At 45.5% G+C, this 23,245-nt stretch overlaps 1 gene segment (V, D, J or C); it reads left to right on the top strand.

Moving 5' to 3' along the window:
* Positions 1-4,221: 4,221 nt before the first annotated feature.
* LOC106695057 lies at positions 4,222-22,958 on the top strand. The segment is given in 3 exon segments: positions 4,222-4,317; positions 4,422-4,720; positions 22,848-22,958. Coding segments are annotated over 3 exon segments (456 nt in total).
* The last annotated feature ends 287 nt before the right edge of the window (positions 22,959-23,245 follow it).

Here is a 23,245-nt window from a genome sequence, read left to right as displayed (position 1 = left end):
CAGCTGCCGGTTTAGGCCCGATACCTGTAAACCGGCAGTAGGACATCCTTCGATGGGACCCAGATTGGAGAAGGTGCAGGCCAGGCTGAGGAACAACCCCTCCTCCATGCACAAATTTTGTGCACCGGGCCACTAGTATAAGTAATAAAATCCTAATACGTAAATTGATCAAATGGCGGAAAGAATGGTGGCTATGACACACACTTACCACCAGTGGGCAGACACTCAATGCAGGAGCTGCCCCCTGGTAGTCAGTGCACTCCCACACAGAGAGCTCCACTCAGCCAGAAGCTGGCCTCATGGCTAATGAGCGCAGCAGCGGTGGTGGGCCTAAGTCGGCAGTTGAACATCCCCAAAGGGTTCCTAGACTGCAAGAGGGCACAGGCCAGGCTGAGGGGACCCCCCGCCCCCTCAGTACAGCAATGTCATGCACTGGGCCTCTAGTATAAGATAAAATTTAACATCTTGAAAAGATCATTTACCATCATCAAGTGGGATATTGTCCTAGAATGCAAGGATAGTTCAACCTTTATAAATCAGTAACCTGGATACACCCATCCACAGAATAAAGGAGAAAACTGTATTTTCATATAAAAAAAGATATAAAAAGGCCATTGAATATGTTAAAACACCTTTATGATAAAAATTCTCAATAAATTTAGTATAGAAGTGGTGTACCTCAACATAATGCATGCTGCATTTCAATAGAAAAAATGGTAAAATTATGCTACATAGAGAAAATTTCAAAACAATTCTTCTAACATCAGGACCAAGACGAAGGCACCCTAGTGACTACCTCTATTTAACAAAACTGGAAGTCCTTGTCAGAGTAATGTGGCAAGAAAAAGAAATAAAGAGTCTGTAAATCAGAAAGGAGCCCATAAATTGTCTCTCTTTATCTCTATGGATATGACATGATCTTAGATATAGAAAACCCTGAAGACTTCACAAGAAAATTGATAGAATTAGAAAGGTAACTCCTGAAAGATGTAAGGTACAAAACCAACACAAATGGCTTGTTCCCCTGAACACTCTCAACAAAGTGTCTTTATGACACTAGGAAATATGCGGGGCTGTTTCAGAGAAAGTGAGGAAAGAAAACTTGAAAATTTGAATGGGCTTAACCACAAGGAGATGACAATGTAATGAAACAAGAACCCTGAATGTGTGAGTCCTCAGTCCTGGTTAATCCCCCATCATGTTCTCAGGGAGCTCCCCCTCCCCCCGCAATGTGGCACTGAGTCAGGTGCAGGTTCCAGTTGACCCCCATTATATGGGGATACAGTCACATTGGTACCAAGGGTCATATGCAATGTCAGGTTTCCAATAACAAAATTTTCATAACCTAAACTTAGCTATTCCTACATTTTTATCCACATTGTCATAAAAAATATCTTAGTTTTGATTGAGTTTCATCTATATCCCAATTCTTTGAAACTGGATTTACTGTCTCTATAGTTCATGCTTCTGTTTCCCAATGATCCACACAGATGCTCCAATATCCCCCCAACACTTGGTCCACTAGCTGTAGGTTGAAGGTCTGTTCTTAGTTTATCCTCTGATCACTTTATTTGAAATAAGGCATAGGGTGTAACTTTAATCTCCCTCTGGTTGTGATGGGTGATCACCTCACTATGTTAATACAGGTAAACTTCCAAGGTATCATGTTGAAATCTCTACCATTTCTCCTATTTTTCTATTACATTAATTTTCATGCTGGATTATTACACGATCTTATCCAGCCAGGCAGTAATGAGCCCTCCCCGGGAATGCCCACAGATCAGGAGTTGATTCAGGGAAGCAGTTGGGCCCAATTGGGAGGAGCAGAGACCCAGGTACCAGGGATAATGCTCCTCAGCCATGAGTGCCCTTGTACACACCACACTCTGCAATGGCATCCTGTATGCCAGTGTCCAACCCCAGAGCTCCCTATATAGTAGGAGGACATGCCACTAGGCCCCACTTTGCTCGTGAATTACACCCCAGACCCAGGATCCCAGGTGATCCCATTCCCTGATCAAGAGTAAACACAGACCACTCACCATGGAGTTTGGATCAGCTGGCTTTCCTTGCTGCTATTTTAAAAGACAATTTATGGAGAATGTGAGACACTGAGTATGTGAATGAATATGCCTGAGAGAAATACTGGACATGTGCCCTCTGTCTGACCTGCAGGTCTGTTTGAGCCACAGACCTCCCTGCAGGGAGAATGAGGGGTTGAGCTGCAGGAGATGCACAGGTCGGCCAGGAGGGGGCGGGCACCAGGGGGCGCTCTGGACACCACAGAGAGCTCAGGACCAGCAGGGGTGCTCAGGCAGTCAGGGGATGTATCTGTGAACAGGCAATATAAGGGGCTGAGGACCATTTGCCTCTTGTGGTCCGGTTTCCCTTCTCTACTTGCTGTTTAGTGGCTCAGGGACACGCTCCCCTTGTCAGCTTTGCTCTAAGTGCCCACATTCTCACTGAGGACAATGATGGTTCAAACACCATTCTCTTTTCCTAGATGAGCTCTTTCCAGGCTCAGGGACCATTCTTTCAGTAGGTTCCCTTCTCTCAGACACACTGAGCACACAGGGCACCTCTCCATCCTTGGTGGAGGGATGCAGTTTCCACAAAGAGAAACATCAGCGAAGTCACACCCTTTGTCTGACCTCATTCTTTCTGCTCTAGACAAGCCCTCATCTGCCCCAGGGCCCCCCTCCCTCAGACAGGCACAGATCTGCCCAGGGCCCCCCTCCCTCAGAAAGGCACAGATCTGCCACCGGGAGCTGCCCGGACAACTGCCCAGGAAGTCTCTTCTCCATGGGGTAGTGCACCATCTGGCTCGGCAGGCACTCAGGATGAGGGTGATGGCCAGGGTTTCCCCCCCACTCTCCCCACCGTTCAGTCTCCTGGACCAGTACCAGCCCAAAGGAGGACCTGACTCAGCTCTCAGAATTCCACATGGAGCAGAGGGGGAGAGGAGCCCAGAGATGAAACCCTCCACCGCCTGCTGGGCAGCCCTCTGTGCGGGTTCCTGAGATCCATCTGGGCTCTGCTCTGACATGTGTCTCAGCTTCCACATTGGCAATCCACATGGATCATGAGAACCAGCTGGTCAGAGTCCTGGTCTACACCCACCCCAAGTTGTCCCTCCAGTATCCAGGACAACTGCCCCAAGATCACCCTCTGCCTTCCACTGTCCACATCCTCCCTAGATCTGTCCCAGAACCTGAGCTCCATGGCCAGAGCCCTGCTGACTCTCCCCAACTCCTTCCACAGGGTCAAGGACAGAGCAGAACCTGTAAAAACCTACCTGCACCCCCTTCATCCACCAGCATCCCTCTCACAGGTCCATCCACCTGTATACACCCCAGGACAGGTTACAGATAGGAGACCTGAAGCTGAGCCAGGACATGGTTCCAGGGGTCCCAAGGGTCATATGCAGACATCGAGCTTTCCATTATCAACATTTTTCTGACCTAAACTTATTTATTCATAAATAATTACCCACATCTTCCACTAAAAACAGCTGGTCATGATGGAGATTCTTCTATATCCCAATGTATGAAACTGGATCTACAACAGAGTCTAGAGAATAAATACCACAAAGGAGGTCATACAGATGCTACATATCCAGCACCAAACTCCCCTGAAGGAATAGTACCCGGGAGCTCTGTCTGTTTCTCTATAGTTCATGCATCTGGTTCCCAGGGACCCACACAGATGCTCCTCTCTCCCCCCAACACTTGGTTCACTGGCTTTAGGATCACACTCTGGTCTTAGTTTATCCTCTGATCACTTTGTAGGGGAAATAGTGTCAGATGGAACTTCCCATCTCCTGATCATGAACTTCTTGCACTTTTACCTCTTTCTCAGATTGTGAGGGTTGATTTCTCTTGGTTGTAATTACTGGTGAAAGTCAAAGGCATCTCTAATTTTAAACCTCTTCTTTTTCTTTTTATTAAAATGTTCTCTCCTGGGACTTTATACAGGTCTGCTGCAGCAGTTGGGTAAACTGGGAGAGGGCACAGGTCCAGAAGTAGGGAGTAATTCTTAACAGGCATGCACCAGTGAATGAGCACTAGTGGACATGTTACACGCAGGGACCATGTCCTTTATATCAGTGTCCAACCCAGAGCTCCCTATATAGCAGGAGGACATGCAAATAGGGCCTTCTCTTCTCATAAAAACCAGCCCAGCCCTGACCATGCAGCTCTGGGACAGGAGCCCAGCCCGGGATACCCAGGTGTTCCCACTCCCTGATCAGGACCAAAAATAGAGCACTCACCATGGGCTTTGGGCTCAGCTGGATTTTCCTTGTGGCTCTTTTAAGAGGTAATTTGTGGAGAACAAGAGACACTGTGTATGTGAGTGAACATGAATGAGAGAAACAGTGGATGTGTGAGAGTTTCCTGACCAGGATGTCTTTGTGTTTACAGGTGTCCAGTGTGAGGTGCACCTGGTGGAGTCTGGAGGAGGTTTAGTACAGCCTGGAGGGTCTCTGAGACTCTCCTGTGCAGCCTCTGGATTCAACTTCAGTAGCTACTGGATGAGCTGGGTCCGCCAGGCTCCAGGGAAAGGGTTTGAGTGGTTGGGTATAATTAGTACTGATGCTGGTACCACAAACTATGCAGACTCTGTAAAAGGCCGATTCACCATCTCCAGAGACAACGCCAAGAATACGCTGTATCTGCAAATGAAGAGCTTGACAGCCAAGGACACGTCCATGTATTACTGTGCAAAACACAGTGAGGGGAAGTCAGTGTGAGCCCTGACACAAACCTCCCTGCAGAAGAAGCTGTAACCACCAGGGGGCGCTCAGGGTCCCTGAACACAAAGACCATCCCAGCAGCTGGTGAAATTGGAGGTTTGGGTTGGTTTCCAATGTGGTAACCTCTCCATGTCATAGTTTCCCTCAGGGAACCTCTGGATTCCTGACTCTGCAGTAACCTCTGACATCTCTGAGTTAGAAAGTCTGTTGTAAACAAAGACAACTTTCTCACGTGGACAACTGGCAGAGAGTCTCTTTCAGACACTTTTATGCCAAGTACCAAATAATGATCAAATCTGCCCAAGTCAGCTAAACCAACCAAAAGTCTCTGCAGACTCAACAGTGCAGCTCAGCTCCACACAGCTCAGGGACCAGTCAGTCAGCAGCAGGACACATATGTGCTGCCTGCGGACACCAGAGTCTTGTGACCCCAAAGTGAAAGAAGGACCCAGGTAGTGAAGGTCATTGACTTGACATCATGCTCATAGCACTTAGAGTAGGTGACACCAGGCAGAGGCAGAGGTTCCCACAGCAGCTTGGTACAGATGACCAGGCTGATGACAAACACAGACCCCAGGGACAGGGAATGTTTATTGTGCACATACTTGAAATCTCTGGGAAGCACAGGAAAGGCACTTCATAAGACAGACCTGGTTTCATGGAGCCAGGGAAGGCAATTGGCTTGGGGCTTTTATCTTGTGAGGTCAAGGGGGGGGAGGGGATTCTGCTTTCAGGGGCTTGAGTGGTTTGCATCTCCCAAGGACATCTAAAGACAAAACCATGGTTTCTCATCAGCTTCCTCCAACGTGGCAGATGTAGAAGAGGCAAGAATAAGCCATCAGTTGTCAGCAGTGAAACAAAAATAAAATAGAGTATGGCTACCTTTTTACTTAACAACTATACAAAATGTGCAAAACTTGAGATAAAGTGTCATTAAGTGTGTTTGAAAACCAAGTCTACAGGAAATGGGAAGAATTCCATAATTCTAAGTAAGCAAATGAGGATGATTGAGGATGCTGCTGCTGATGATGGTGGTGATGATGGTGATGAAGCTGGTGATGGTGACGATAGAATTGGACAGACATCATGGTCCAATGTCATCCAAGGTCACCAGTTATTAGAAGGCCTTCTGTCAACTTAGAGTTGGCTCTTTGGTGTTTCAATTTCACAATGACATCCAAAAAGAAGACACCTGCTTTCTTTTCCTATAAGAAGTTGTGTTGGAAAACCACAATGTCTATAGAAAATGAGAAGAAAGATTATAAGTAAGCAAATGGTGATGATGGTGATGATGATGATGATGAAGATGATGCTCAATAGGGGAGAGTAGGAACTTATGTAAATTTCAAACAATAGATATTTTGTGGAAAAAGAATCACACACACACACACACATACACATAATAAAAGATGATGACTACCAAATGAGATAGGGATTTGGTCTAATGAAATGATGACTCCTCACACAGACGCACCATCACCATGGCTCCTCCAGTGAGGGGTATCCACCCTTCCCTATAAGTGTTGACGGATTTCATAAATGGCACTCCAATGAATTATGCAGCTTGGTGATTCAGACTGAGACCAGATCAATAATGACCCCAAAGGTGTCCAAATGCAGATCCCCTGGACCTGGAAAGTTGTAACAGAGACGCTGTGAGGATATGCATGTAGAAAACAAGGATCCTTTTCCCACCAGTGTGCAATGACATGTTCCTTATTTCTCTTGATCCCTGTCTGCATGATCTTTAATGATTTTTACTCTAACACCCCTCACTGGAGGAGCCATGGTGTTGGTGCGTCTGTGTGAGGAGTCATCATTTCATTAGACCAAATCCCTATCTCAATCATTATTCAGGTACATCCTACGATGATGTTTCTATCATGCCCTGTACTTCCTTCGGGGCTTTCACAGGAGGAGGCTTTCAAACCTATGTATAGTAACTCTCTGTCCATGAAAATTAGGCATATTTCTTTCATGTGACTTAACATAACTCCAGATTCCACCCCTCACCCAGTTCCACAGTCACATCCAGATTTATGGGTAGTTTCCCAGCAGCGCTCTCCTCTGGTACCAGAACCTACTCCAGTCCTTGTAACTGCTGTGGCCAATCCAAATGGATAGTGGAGGCTCAGCATTTTCTGGGGAGTTCTCTGTTGTGTCACCCAAAACAGATGGCATCAAAGAAAATTCAGATGAATTGATCTTTAATAAAAGTAAAAACATTTGTTCAAAAACTAAAAGTGTTTCTCTTAAGAACAGGAACAAGACAAGGATGTACACTTTCACCAAACTTATTCAACATAGTACTGGAAGTCCTAGCCACAGTGATCAGACAAGAAGAAGATAGGAAAGGAATCCAAATTGGAAAGGAGGAAGTAAAACTGTCATTATTTGCAGATGACATGATATTGTCCATAGAAAACCCTAAAGACTCCAGCAGGCAACTACTAGACTTAATAAATGAGTTCATCAAGGTAGCAGAATACAAAATCAACATCCAGAAATCAATGGCATTTTTATACACCAATAATGAACTCTCAGAAAGAGAAACTAAAAAGTCAATCCCATTTACCATTGTAACAAAAAAATAAGATACCTGGAAATAAATTTAACCCAGGAGGTAAAAGACCTGTACTTGGAAAATTATAGGACACTGAAAAAAGAAATAGAGGAAGACACAAACAAATCGAAGTGTATTCAATGTTCATCGATTGGAAGAGTTAACATTATTAAATGTTAAAGATCCTGAATAGCTGCAGTGATCTTGAGAAAAAAGGATGAAGGAGGAGGGATCACAATACCTTATATCAAACTATACCACAAAGCCATTATAACCAAAGCAGCCTGGTACTGGCAAAAGAACAGTCATATAGCCAATGGACTGGAACAGAAGAGCTGGTTATTTAAAAAGATAGACTAGATTGATGTACTTTTAAATAGTCTTATCAAGAAATAAAGAGAGATGACACAAATAAATAAAATAAAAGAGAAGTAGCAACTAACACCAGAGAAAAACAAAGGATTGTAATAAACTACAATGAACAACTGTATACCAATATAATGGACAACCTGGGAAAAATGGATAAATTCCTATAAACATATATGCTTTCAAAACTGAATGAGGAAGAGTCAGAAGATCTAAATAGACCAAATCAACTGAATGAAATTGAAGCAGGAATGAAAAACCTCCCAGCAAACAAAAGTCCTGGACCAGATTACTTCACAGGTGAATCTCACCAGACATTCAAAAGAGACTGAACCCTTATTCCTCTCAAAATATTCCCAAAAAATTCAATAGAAGTGAAAACTCCCAAGCTGCCTTCCACTGTCCACATCCTACCTAGATTTGTCCAAGACCCAGAGCTCCCTGGCCAGAGCCCTGCTGACTCTCCCCAGTTCCTCCCAAAGTGTCAAGAGCAGAGAAAACCCTGTAAAAACCCACCTGCCCCTCTTCATCCACCATCACCCCTCTCACAGGTCCATTCATTTGTGGACACTGCAGGACAGATCACAGACATAAAACCTGAAGCTGAGCCCAAACATGGTGACAGGAGTCCCAAAGGTCACCTGCAGACATTGAGGTTTCCAGTAACATTATCCTGACCTAAACTTAATTATTCCTAAATCATTGCCCACATCTTCCCATAAACACACCTGGTCATGACGGAGATTCTTCTATATCCCAATGTATGAAACTGGATCTACAACAGAGTCTAGAGAATAAACAACAAAAAGGAGGCACTGCAGCTGCTACACATCTAGCACCAAACTCCCCTGAAGGAATAGACCCTGGAGCTCTGTCTGTGTCTCTATAGTTCATGCTTCTGGCTCCTAGAGACCCACCCAGATGATAGTCTCTCCCTGCGTACTTGGTCCATGGCTCCAATCTCACACTATGTCCTGAGTTTACCCTCTGTTCACTTTTTAGGGGAAATGGTGTCAGATGGAACTTCCCATCTCCTGAACATAAATCTCCTGAACATTTGGTTATCAGATTTGAAGGCTAATTTCTCTTGGTTGTCATTACCGGTGATTGTCATAGGAATCCAAGATTTTCAGTCCTTCTCTTTTTTGTACAGGTGACCTGGAGCAGTTGGATTCAGAGGGAAATGCACAGGCCCAGATGTGGGGAAGTATCCTATATAATAAAAGCCCAGTGACAAAACAACAGAATGACCTGAAGGACCTCATCCCCTCGCCCTGGCCGGCTCCGGCCCTGATTGGCCCCCAACCCCCTAAATCACTGCCTGACTCCCTGGAGCGTGTACATGTAGTGAAAGCACAAGAAAATAATTACCAGTCCCTTCTGTCCTCGACCAGAGTCTCCAGAGGGCTCTGCAAACCCTGCAGCCAAGGTGTGGATTTCTCCATCCATGGCCCGCAGCCTCAGGAGACCTTCCAAGTTAGCCAAAAAGGTGACCTAAGCATTAACAGGATAGCGACCCTTTGCTGAGCAATGTAGAGAGTTTGGGTGGGGATTTTGTGAAATTGCTGCACCTTGCAGATTAGGTGAGATTTCAACCTCTCTTTAAAAGTGGCGGCGAAGAGGACCCGCAGGTTACCAGGAGTAACAGTGAAGGGTATGCATAAAAACAGAAAAAACTTTTAAACAAACAGACATGAAGATCATATTGGGAAACTGAGGGCAGAAGCCCAATAAGAATGCAAAAATCATTAAAGGGCCATCATCCATCTTGATATACATTTGCAAACAACACATAAACAACTTCATCTCATGGCACGTGAAATGCAAGACAGTTCTGTTGTGGGTTTTCTTTTGGCCATCCTTAAAGTATAATTAGATCCAGCTGGGGGGAAGCTGTAGCTTCCAGCAATAGACCCCATGGCTGGCCCCGTCTGATGGGACCCCATCAGGGTGAGCCCCCTGGTCCCCACCCGTGTATGAATTCATGCACCTGACCTCTAGTTTAACCATAAACATGCCCTTGGACATGTCACACTCTGGGAAAGTGTCCTTTGTATCAGCATCCAACCCCAGAGCTCCCTATATAGTAGGCGGACATGAAAATAGGGCCCCATTTGGACTTAAAAGGAGCACAGTGCTGACCCCTGCAGCTCTGGGACAGGAGCCCAGCCCCAGGATTCCCAGGTGTTCCCATTCTCTGATCAGGACTCAACACAGACCACTCACCATGGGGTTTGGGCTCATCTGGGTTTTCCTTGTGACTCTTTTAAGAGGTAATTTTTGGAGAACAAGACACACTGAATATGTGAGTGGATATCTGTGAAAGAAACAGTGGACGTGTGATAGTTTCCTGACAAAGACTTCTCAGTGTTTGAAAGTGTCCAGTATGAGGTGAAGCTGGTGGAATCTGGGAGGCTTGGTGCAGCTTGGGGATCTCTGAGATTCTCCTGTGCAGCCTCTGGATTCATCTTCAGTAACAATGGGATGCACTGGGTCCACCAGCCTCCAGTGAAGAGTCTAGAGTGGGTCTCATTCATTAGTGGTTTTGGTGGTAGTACCATATACTAAGCCAACTCTATGAAAGGCTGATTCACCATCTCCAGAGACAATGCCAAGAACATGCTGTAATTGCAAATGAACAGCCTGAGAGCCAAGGACACGCCATGTATTACTATGCAAGACACACAGTGAGGGGAAGTCACTGTGAACCCAACACAAACCTCCCTGGGGAGGGACAGGGATTGGCTACAGGGGGCATCCAGGACACCAGTGGGTTCACAGGACCAGCACAGACCCCAGACCAGGAGGGGGTGGAGAGTTGAGCAAAGACACAATTTCCTGCTCTGTCTTAAATTTGTTTTGCTCCAAGGCTGAGCAACAGAGCTCACAGAAAGTCTTTTCCTATGTCTAGTTTTAGGAATTGTATTTGTGAACAAAAGGGGGATCTGTAGTAAATGTGACCAAATTGAATGACTGAAAGGAACCTCACAAGAAGCTCTAATCACAAATTCCTACCTGGGCAGTCCTGGTTGGTAGGCAGGCCACAGGCCTATAACTTCTTTACTAAAGGGCTTATCTTTATCTCAAGCAATGCCATCCATTGCTCCTGTGCATCTGCATTAATCCACCTTTGAGGTAAGCATGACCACCCTCAGGAGAGCACCTCCTGGTAACTGTCCTGTTATCCAGTCCCTGCCTTGCTGTCTCCCACCTCCATGTCACATTCCTCACCTTTCCTCATTAACTTCAAATGCACAAATGCATCTGCAAACTGTTATTCTTCACAGCATTTGATGTCTTTTCTCAAACAGTTGTCATCCACTGGGCTCAAGTAAAATATTATAAAACATTCTGTATGTATTTGGACATTTCTTACATGAACATATTGTCTTGTGTTCATTTAAAACATACATGACACATCCATATTTACAGATGACATGATACTGTAAATAGAAAACCCCAAAAACTTCATCAAAAAACTACTAGACTGGATAAATGAATTTGGCAATGTAGCAGGATACAAAATTAACACCCAGAAATCTATGGCTTTTTATACACCAACTAGAGTCCTGGTGCACAAAATTTTTGCACATGGGTGTGGGGGGGTTGTCCCTCAGCCCAGCATGCACCCTCTCCAATCTAGAACCCCTCAAGGGATGTCCGATGGCTGGTTTAGGCCGGATCCCACAGGCCCTAAATCAACAGTCTGACATCCATCTCACAATCTGGGGCTGCTGGCTCTTAACCACTCACTTGCCTGCCTGCCTGGTTGCCCCTAACCTCTCCCCTGCTGGCCTGATTGATGTGTAACTGCTCCCCTGATGGACCAATAACCCCCCAACTGCCATCCCCTTCCAGCCCAGTTGCCCCCAACTCCCCCCCCTGCCAGCTATCTTGTGGCAGCCATCTTGTGATGACATGGGGTGACCATCTTATGATGATGTGAGGGCACGAGGGCCACCTAGACTTTACTAGTATAGATACTGAACTCACAGAAAAAGAAATGAAAAAAAGTTCCATTTACCATTGCAACAAAATAATTAGGATACCTAGGAATAAACTTAACTAAGGAGGTAAGAGACCTGTACTCAGAAAAACTTCAGGACATTGAAAAAAAAAGACAGAGGAAGACATAAACAAATGGAAGAACATACTATGTTCATGGATTGGTAGAATCAACATAATTAAAATGCCCATACTACCCAAATCAATCTACAGATTCGATGCAACCCCCATTAAAATACCAACAGCATATTTCAAAGATATAAAAAAAAACTCTCCAAAAATTCATCTGGAATAAAAAACAATGAAAAACTGCAGCAATCCTGAGAAAGAAGAACAAAATTAGAGGGATCACAATGCCATATATAAAGCTATATTACCAAGCCACGATTCTCAAATCTGCTTGTTACAGGCACGAGGACAGACATATAGACCAATGGAACAAAACAGAGAACCCAGAAATTGATGCAAGCCATTATGCTCAATTAATATTTGACAAAGGAGACAAGAGCATACAATGGAGTCAGGACAGTCTCTTCAATAAATGGTGCTGAGAAATTTGATACATGCAAAAAAATGAAACTAGATCACCAACTTACACCATACACAAAAATAAACTCAAAATGGATAAAGGACAACAGGGCATCATGAGGGTCCATGTCCCATTTTCCTGATTGGATCTCATACAAATAGAAAAGAGATTGGGCTACTTCTTGGATGATCCCACCAAATTCACAAAATAATTTAAATATTTAACTCAAGCATATGGTGTGACTTATCAAGATGTCTATGTCATTCTCACTTCCACAACCACTCGGAGGAAAAGGATTGCATCTGGTCAGCTGCTACAGCTCACACCAACAAATTATTCACTGAAAATCCAGATGAATTTAGGGGAATGCAAGGCACAAATGCAATTCCAAAAGCCAATCAGGAGCTTTCCTCAGATATGAAGACCATGGCCCATGACCTCGCTTGTCTTTTAGAAGGAATGTGAAAGGCAGGATTTAAAGCCCTCAACTATGACAGTCTCAGAAATCACCCAAAATCCAGATGAAAATCCTGCTGCCTTTCTAAACCACCTCACGGAGGCCTTTAGTAAAATATACCAATATAGACCTGCATCCCAGGAGGGAGCCCTCTTGCTCCATACCCATCTCATCAGCCAATCAGCACCAGATATTCTCAAAATACTACAAAAATTAGAACAAGGCCCTCAGTCACCCCAGCAATAACTTATACAGATTGCTTTTAAAGTTTTTTAAAAAACAGACAGGAAGAAAAGGAACAGGCAGAAAGCAAAAGAAAAGTGAGAGAGGGGAAAGGGAGGCGGCCTATGAGAAGGAAAGACTGGAAAGAGATGATGCCCACTATATGCTGCTGCCTCCTCACTAAGAGCACCCAAACAGGGTCGAGGTCAGAGAGTGAAGGGCTCCACTATGGCAGGAACCCCACATGGCCCTGCTTCCCCTGTGGCTAGGAGGGTCATTGGGCCAGTTCCTGCGTCAGCAGAGACCTCCTCCAACCCTTCACCCTTCTGTCCAGTGGGGTGTCTAACTAAAAGATGGGATTACACAGGCCCAAGCACCTCCCACAGAGGCACAAGCAACTTCCCCTCCCAGATGGATTCTCAGTCTCAGGGCTCCTGTACCTAGTGGTGTATATTAGTAGCTGACCGGACTGGGTTCCCACACAGCCCTAGCTCTAACCATCACTTCTGCAGAACCCAGGGTAATCTTAAAGGTGACAGGTAAGCCCATCTCTTTAACCTTAGATACAGCGGTGACATACTCAGTCCTGCATGAATACTCGGGGCTCTTCATCCATCCCCCTATCTCTGTTGTAGGCATAGAAGGTAAGTGTACTCACCCGCTTAGTACCCCACCCCTCCCCTGATATCCAGGCAGACTTTCACACACACCTTCCTAGTTTTGTCCAGCTGTCCCGCGCCCTTGCTTGGATGGGACATTTTAACTAAAATAGGTACATCCCTTCGCATCCCGGGGCCCAAAAAGCACTCCCACATAGTCCCAAAAAATCCTGCTCCTTGCTATAGGGGATGTACTCTCCGACCATTCCACCTCTTCCCTCCTACCATGGCTGACCCAAGTAAATCCCCGTGTTTGGAATACCTCTCATCCTTCTATAGCCTCTCATCATCCCACCGTACAGGTAACACTCAAAACTCCAGAGCAATTTCCCCAAAGAGCTCAATGCCCACTAACACTTCAGGCTCTGCTTGGCCTCAAACCTATTATTGACAGACTTCTCTCTTCCAACCTGTTCAGGGAGGCAGCCTCTCCAGCCAGCACTCCCACACTCGCTGTAAAGAAACCTAAAAGCTCTTATACCTTAGTTCAGGACATTAGGGCAATCAATGAAGCCACCCTGCCCATGACCCCGTGAGTACCAACCCTTATTCTATATTCTCTCAAATACCATCCAACACCATCCACTGCATGTTGTTAGATCAGAAGGACACTTTCTTCACCATCCTTCTTAGTCCTAACTCAGAGGAACTGTTTGCATTCACCTGGACTGATTCCATGACTCGGATAACTAGACAACTAACCTGGACAGTTCTCCCCCAGGGTTGTTGAGACAGTCCCCACCTCTTTGAAACTAGCCTCTGATTTGCAACAGCTAAATCTATCCCCTAGCACCCACCTACAATATGTAGATGATCTCGTATCTTGGTGGAATATGTACTTTATCAAAGGTCATTGATTTTCATTAAGGCCTGGTATCAACATATATTTGGGCATGGAGGGATTCAATCTCCAATGGTTTTGTAGAGTAGATGCCTGCTTTCTTTTCTGATGAAAAGGAATTGTATATGGACAACCACTATGTCTATAGAAAATGAGAAGCATGATTATATGTAAGCAAATTGTGATGATAATGACAATGATGATGATGATGATGATGATGACGACGATGATGATGATTACAATGAGGATGATGGACTGAGACAGGAGGCCTGGCTTAATGGAATGATGGCTCCTCATATACACACACCATCACCATGACTTCTCCAGTGAGGGGTGTTCACCCTTCATTCTAAGTGTTGACAGATTTCACAAATGGGACCCCAATTAATCATGCAGCTTGGATGATCCACGGTGAGACCAGATCAGTAATGACCCCAAAGGTGTCCATGTGCAGATCCCCTACACCTAGGAAGGTGTTACCTTCTAGAAGAGAGACACTAAGAATGTGAATGTAGGAAACAGGGACCCTTTTCCCATCACTTTGCTTCTGTGACACGCTTCTTATTTCTCTTGATCCCTACCTTCAGAATGCTTAATGTTTCTACTTCTCACAAACTCCTGTTCCTAATTATTCAGGCATTTTCTACAATGATATAAACTGTCTCTGTCATGCCCTGCCCTTCCTTGTGGGCCTTCACTGGAGGATACTTTAAACCCACATGTCCATTAATGTTCTGTCCATGAATATCAGTCATATCTCTGTCATGTGACTCAAAACAAGCTTCCTCCCCTCACCCAGTTCCAGTCACATCCAGATTTATGGGTAGTTTCCCAGTAGCACCTTTGGTACCAAAACCTGTTCCAGTCCCTGTGGCTGCTGTAGCTAATCACATGGACAGTTGAGGCGCAGCATTTTCTGGGTAGTTCTTTGTAAAATCACCCAAAACAAATTCCACTAAAAAATAGTGATGAATTGAACTTTAATAAAAGTAAAATCATTTGTCCCACCAAATATTCCATCAAGAAAATTAAATGGCAGCCTTAGGGAGAAACTATCTCTCCACATCAAGTGCCTGATGGGAGACTGTTTGCTTTACACATTAAGGATGTTGTATGTTATGGGGGAGATCCCAGCACCCTCTGAGAACAGTAAGCACCCCAGCACAGGGCAGAGGGAGGCAGGGAGTGAGGGATTCCTGACAGGGTTGAAGTTCTCTTTCCAGTGAGAAAAACTATGCTAGGAATTCTCTAATTCCCCTCACTCTGAACCCCAACATCACTGATAACAACAGACTGAGAAATCAGGTCACTTAACAGAGTGCCATATCATTTCAAGATATGAAAGATTCTCAATGGTACACATGCATAATCGCTGTTTTAATTTCTGATCTCTTCTTCAAGTTAAAACATGATTATTTTAGATGCTATTAGTTTGGAGTCTTTGCAATAAGCCATGGGCTTGCATAAGGGAAGATTTTGCACAGTGTGTTATAAAGCATAAAAAAGTTCCAACATCAATAATCAAGGGAATCCCTTCGTCTTGTGTTTGGGAAGCAGTTACTCATATCAAAGTAACCTCATAAATGAAGACATTGTGAAAGAAAAAAAATAGGTGTGCTTTTCAAATGGTTTACAACAAGGTGAACATAATTAGCATATAAAATGACAATGATAAACATTTGTAAGTGTAGATATATGTAAGTGTTGGATTTCAGAAGCTAAACAAATGGTAATCCCTATGAAATTTGTTTGAAAGATGAATGGGAATTTACCAATGTTACCTACTCATCTAGTCCAACATTTCTTCTTCTGCTCAGGAAAGGTTGTCTTTGACCTAATTCCAATGAGTCTCATAACCCAGGTGGACCCCATCCATGACTTACCTGGTGAGTGAAGTCAAGGAAAGAGATGCCCCAACATGGGACCCAAAATGACCAAAGAATACCTACCTCAGTCCCTCTACTTATAAGGGAAATGCTGCCCCACATGCAAATTTCTCTTCATGCTCCAGGGTAAATCCTCTCCTGGGCTGTGCAGGCTCACAGCTCTCCCCTCACACATGGCTGAGGTCTCTGGGAAGGCAGAGCTGTGGTCTAGAAGATGAGACTGCTGGGTCTTCTCCTGTTCCTTGTGACAGACCCCCAAGGTGAGGGTCTCAGGGGTCAGACAGGGGTCAGGGGATAGGGGTGACTGCACATGACTGACAGGACTGATGCTCCTTGTCCCCAGGTGTCCTGTCCCAGGTTCAGCTGCAGGAGTTGGGCCCAGGACTGGTGAAGCCCTCACAGGCCCTCTCCCTCACCTGCACTGTCTCTGGATTCTCTTTAATGAGCTATACTGTGCACTGGATCCACCTGCCTCAGAGAAAGGGGTTGGAGTGGGTCGGGGATATATGGGCGGATGGAAGTACAGCCTATAACCCAACACTGTAATCCCAACTCAGCATCACCCATGACACCTCCAAGGACCAAGTTTATTTACACTCAACAGCCTGAGAGCTGAGGACACGGCTGTGTATTATTGTATGAGACACAGTGAGGGGATATCAGTGTGAGCCTAGATACAAACATCCCTGAGGGAGAGGCTACAGACACCAGAGGGTTCTAGGACACCAGGGAGCGCTCCAGACTCAAGAGGTCATACAGGGATCATGGGATGGGTGTGACTGCATGTGACTGACAGGGTTGATGCTCCTTGTCCCCAGGTGTCCTGTCCCAGGTGCAGCTGCAGGAGTCGGGCCCAGGACTGGTGAAGCCCTCAGAAACGCTCTCCCTCACCTGCACTGTCTCTTGATTCTCTCTATCAAGCTATGGTGTGCACTGGAACCGCCAGGCTCCAGGAAAGGGGATGAAGTGGATAGGGGTTATATGGGTTGATGTAAGTAAAATCTATAACCCAACACTGAAATCCTGAGTCAACATCACCGAAGACACATCCCATAGCCAAGTTTACTTAACACTGAACAGCCTGGTAGCTGAGGACACAGCCAAGTACTACTGTGTGAGATACAGTGAGGGGAAGTCAGGGTGAGCCCAGACACAAACCTCCCTGAGGGAGGCAGCAGGGCTGGGCTGCAGGGGCCACTCAGGACACCAGGAGGCACTCAGGACCCACAGCAGAGAGAGCAGCCCCAGGAGCAGGGGCAAAGGGAGGAAGGATGAAAGGGCTTTCCTGTTGGGCACAGGGATTTCCTCTCAAGCTCTCAGCTGTGTTCTGGGAGGAGTCTTCCTTCTCATATTCTCACTGCAGACAATGAAGAAGGGACATTGTCTGTTTGCAGGTGACATGTTGAGAGTGATAGGGACTCTCCTTCATGAAGTCTCATTCACAAAGTCTAAGGGATTTTTTCCGTGTCTTTTCAACGCTTTGCTGATGAGTGTGAACTCCGCAGGTGGGTTACTGGGAATGGGCTGTGTGCACAGCTCTGCATCCATGCTTCTGGGGTCACAATATTCTCAGTGTCTGATTTTCTGCGTGCCCTCCCTCTCCTGGTTCCAGGGAGATCACAGGGCCTTCCCTGTGCTGTGAAACCTGACCACACTCAGGGCTGGTGGACCTCACACATCCTCTCTGGGTCCACATTGATCCCCGAAAGAGCTGTCAGCTTAATGCACCAAACACAGGGAGTCCCCACATCCATCCACTCGAGGGTCCCCTGATGTCCTGCAGGAAGCAGTGCTAACCCCATGTATCTAGGTTTCAGACTCCTCCCCAGTGGAGACAGGTGACCCTAAGGGTTGGAATATGCATCATCAAACTCCTCCTTCCACCTTTCCTCCTCGATCCAAGGTTTTCTAGCTTCACTGTGGGTGAAATGTGCATCAGGAACATATTGGAAGCTGGGTAGCTGTCCATAGGACCCCCTGCATCCATACTGTCCTCTTACTACTTGCCCAGGAAACACAGTCACATAGACACACAAAATCACACTCACAGTCACACCTACATCGAGTTGCACACTTGTTTTTGTAAAACACATGCATTCACACTTGAGCAGTGATACAAAACTATTCATGTAATTACACGCTGTATGTTATGAATTCTATGTCAGAAAATGTGGTTAAATTTCATTCTCTTGGATGCCATCTATAATAATAAAAGTGTAATATGCTAATTAGACTGAACAGCCGAGTGACCTTCTGGATGTTGTTCTGGACATCCTTCCTGACAAAGCCATGGTGGCAAGGGCAGAGGCAGAGGTGGTTAGGGGCGATTAAGCAGGCAGGTGAGCAGTTAGAGGCAATCATGCAGGCAGGCAGAGTAGTTAGGAGTGATCAGGCAGGCAGAGAATGGTTAGGGGTGATCAGGCAGGTAGGCGATCAGTTAGGGACAATCAGGCAGGCAGAGTGGTTAGGGGTTATCAGGCAGGCAAGTGAGTGGTTAAGGCTGATCAGGCAGGCAGGCGAGTGGTTAGGGGCGATCAGGCAGGCAGGCAGGTGAGCAGTTAAGAGCCAGAGGTCCTGGATTGTGAGAGGGATATCCGTCCCCCAAGGGGTCCTGGATTACGAAAGGGTGAAGGCCAGGCTGAGGTACCTCCCCACCCTCCCATGCATGAATTTTGTGCATTGGGCCTCTAGTATGAAATAAATATGTGATCTGGAAGCAACTATTATTTGAACACTGCACACACCCTGTGAAGATCAACAGTTGTATTTCTCAGTCCACTTTGTAGGTGCTCAAATTAGGAATTTTATCCCAACTTTGCTAGATTGCTACAAATTTAAAAAAATAATTGACGTAATAGTGAAAACCTTCCAACAAAGAAAAGCCAAGGACCAAATGGATTCAAGAGTGAATTCCACTGGAATTTTAAATAAGAATTGTTAACTTTTTAATCATCTTTTCTTGAACTCTTTCAAGTACTAAAGAAAGAGGCAACACTTTTAGCCCTAGCTGGTTTGGCTCAGTGGATAGAGCATTGGCCTGTGGACCGAAGTGTCCCAGGTTTGATTCTGGTTAAGGGCACCTATCTAGTTTGCAGGCTCCTCCCTGGGCAAGGCCATGGTCAGAGTTCGAGCAGGAGGCAACCAATCGATGTGTCTCTCTCACATCAGTATTTCTCTCTGTCTTATCCTCTCTCTTCCACTCTCTCTAAAAATCATGGAAAAAAATCCTTGGGTGAGAATTGAAAAAAACAAAACAAAACAAAAAAAGAGGCAACACTTCCAAACAAATTTATTGAGGTGACCATTACACTCATATCAAAGTCAAATAAAAACATACAAAAAACAGGTAAATATCCCTGATGAACATACATGCGAAAACCCTCAACAATATACTAGGAATCTTAACAGCAAACTGAAAGGATCATTTGCCACAATCAAGTTGATACTGTCCTAGCATGCAAGGATGGTTCAACATATGCAAGCCAGTAACTGTGATAAACCTCATCAAAAGAATGAAGGATAAATTATACCATCATATAAATAGATATGGAATAAAGTCTTTAAAATTGAACAACACTTCAGAATTAAAATTATTAACAGATTAGGTGTAGAAGAGATGGGCCTCAATATAATAAAGGCCACATTTGAGAAGCCAATAAGTGACATCATGCTACACAGGGAAAATTTCAAAGCTTCTCTTCTTACTTCAGGACCAAGACAAGGGCTCCCCTCTGACTACTTCTATTTATCAAAACTAGTAGTCCTTGTTAGAATAACTAGTCAAGAAAAAGAAATTTAAAATGTCTATATCAGAGAGAAACAAGTTAAAATATTTCTCCTTATCTGTATGCAAGACATGACATGATCTTGTACATATAAAACCCTAAAAACCAGATGAGAAGCTAATAAAACTAGAATTCAGGAAAGATGTAATTTACAAAACCAAAGCACAAATGGCTTGTGCTCCTTCACCCTCTCAACAGAGTGCCTTCAAGACTGTAGGAAATATGTGGGGATGTTTCAGAAGAAAATGAGGAAAGAAAACTTGAACTGGATACACAACTAGGAGATCACTACCTAATGAAACAAGAACCTTGGACATGTGTGTCCTCAGTCTTGGTTAATCCCCCTTTCATGTTCCCAGGTAGCTTTCCCTCAAATGTGACCCCTAATTATGTGACCCCCATCACGTTGGGTCATAGGCCAGCAGTCCCAAGGGTCATATGCATACATCAGCTTTCCAATAACAATATTTTCATAACCTAAACTTAAATATTCCTGAATCATTAATGATATCTTCATCTAAACACAACTTGTCATGACAGATTCTTCTATATCCCAATGTATGAAACTGGATCTATAACAGAGTCTAGAGAATAAACCCTACAAAGGAGGCAGTACAGCTGCTACACATCCAGCACCAAAGTACCCTGAAGGAATAGAACCCGGGAGCTCTGTCTTTGTTTCTATAGTTCATGCTGCTGGTTCCTAGGGACACACAGAGATGCTCTACTCTCCCTCAGCAATTGGTCCACTGGCTCTACATTCACATTCTGTTCTTAGGTTATCCTCTGATCACTTTGGAGAAGAAATAGTGTCAGATGGAACTTCCATCTCATGAACATGAAGCTCTTGTACTTTTAATTCATCTCAGATTTGATAATTAATTTCTCTTGATTGTCATTACTGGTTTCTGTCAAAGGCATCTCTCATTTTCAATCCTTCACTTGTTCATTTTATGACAATTATCTCTCTGGTATCTTTGCACAGGTATCTTAAAGCAACTGGATCCAATGCAAAAGGCAAAGACTTGAATGTGGGGACTTATTTTAACAGATATGCACCCTTGGACATGTCACACTCTGAGGCCACGTCCTTTATATCAACGTCCAACCCTAGAGCTCCCTACATAGTAAGAGGACATGCAAATAGAGCTCCCTGTCCTCATAAAATCCAGCCCAGACCCGACCCTGCAGCTCTGGGACAGCAGCCCAGCCTTCGGATTCCCAGGTATTTTGATTCCCTGATCAGGACTGAAAACAGACAACTCACCATGGGGTTTGGGATCAGCTGGGTTTTCCTTGTGGCTCTTTTGAGAGATAATATATGGAGAATAAGAGACACTTATTATGTGAGTAGACATGAGTGAGAGAAACGTGGATGTGTGAGAGTTTCCTGACCAGGACATCTTTGTGTTTGAAGGTGTCCAGTTTGAGGTGCAGCTGGCCGAGTCTGGGAGGTGGGGAGTCTTGGTGAAGCCTGGGGGGTCTCTGAGACTTTCTTGTTCAGCCTCTGGATTCACCTTCAATAATCACTGGATGCACTGGGTCCAAGAGGCTCCAGGGAAGGGGCTGGAGTAGGTGGCAGTTATATGGAGTGATGGAAGTCAGAAATACTATGCAGATTCCATGAGGGGCCGCTACACTATCTCCAGAGACAACGCCAAGAACACGCTGTTTCAGGAAGATGGCAGCGGAATAGGCAGACATATCCCAGGGCTTGTCCCAGAGCAAATGGAGTGAGCAGCTGAAACTAATAGCACCCACTCCGAATTGGCGAAGTATACTCAGCTGGTGAGACAGTTTGCAGCCAGGAAGGGCAGAGTTCCCCTGGAAAGGTAAAAACAAGGGATCTGGGCAGGAAAGTTTGCCAGACCTCTGAGCCCAGAGGGTCAGAGGGAGACCGCGTAGCACACAGCCGTGTCTCTTGGGACAAGCACAACCCCTGACTATGGAAAAGAGATCCACGGGACTGTTGGTGCAGGGGAACTTGAGATCTGGGTTCCCTAATTACGGAGGACTGAGCCTAAAAGGGGCAGCCTGAAGCGCTGACCAGACCATGCAGTGCCGGTAAGAGAAGAGCTTACAGAGACTCAGCCTTCCCCGTTTCTGTGGCCGGCATTTGTTTGTTTGTTTGTTTGTTTGTTTTCACTGAACCCTGTTCATAGGACATTTTGGATACAGACACTCACCTGTGCAGAAGAGCGGGAGAATGTGTGGACGAGTGGAATCTGGGGAGAGGCTGGGAGAGAAGGGGGGCCAGGAGAAGTGGCAGCAAATTGAGTGCTGAGTCACCCCTGAGCCCAGGACCTGGGCAGCCATTTTCTCCTAAAGTTATAACCCCACCCCTCCCTCCAGCTCCCAGGCAAGGAATACAGCCACACCCAGATTCCACCCTGAATGAGATGAAGGATTAAAATAATCTGATTACTCCCTGGGAGTTAACAGGGTCTGGCCTATAGAGGTGCTTTCAGTCCCAGCAACGACAACAACAGCAAAAATCACAGACATTCCAGAAAAGTGGGATCTTAAGCCAGCCAAAGGAATGACATTTCAATTTTTCATTTTTATTTTTTATTATTATTTCGTTAGCTTTTTTTGTTGTTTTTTCTTTGTTCTCCTTTTGTTTGTTTGTTCCTTTATTTCCTACTTCTTTTCACATTATTTTTTCAACGACGTGAGCAGCAGACATGTGAGTGGCCTGCTCTTGTCCAGGGAGCATCAGCCCGTGAGCAGCCTGCCTCGAGCCTAAGACCAGCAGCCTCATGTGGCCTGCCCCTGTCCAAGGAGCAGCATATGTGTGAGCGTCCCGCTTCCCCGTCCAAGGAGGAGCAACCACCCGAGCAGTCCAACCTGTCCGAGGAGCAGCAGCCGCATGAGCCGTCTTCCTACGTCTGAGGAGTGGCAGCCCTGCGCAGCCTGCCCCCATCTCAGGAGCAGCAGCTGCACACACCCTGCACTAGTCCGAGGAGCAGCAGCTGCACAAGCATCTTGCCCTTGTCCAAGGAGCAGCAGCCGCACAAGCAGCCTGCCGAACCAAGGAGCAGCAGTTCTGCGAGCGGCCCGGCCCCATTCGAGGAGCAGAAGCAGCCCACCCTGGTCCAAGGAGCAGCAGCTGCATGAGCAAGCCTCCCATGTCCAAGGAGTGGCAGCCCTGCGCAGCACGCACTGGTCTGAGGAGCAGA

This window comes from Myotis lucifugus, unplaced genomic scaffold (genome assembly GCF_000147115.1).
Source record: "Myotis lucifugus unplaced genomic scaffold, Myoluc2.0 scaffold_801, whole genome shotgun sequence".
In the NCBI taxonomy this organism is placed as follows: Eukaryota; Metazoa; Chordata; class Mammalia; order Chiroptera; family Vespertilionidae; genus Myotis; species Myotis lucifugus.
Note: the sequence above shows the minus strand (reverse complement) of the source record. Positions and strands in the feature narration are given on the sequence as shown.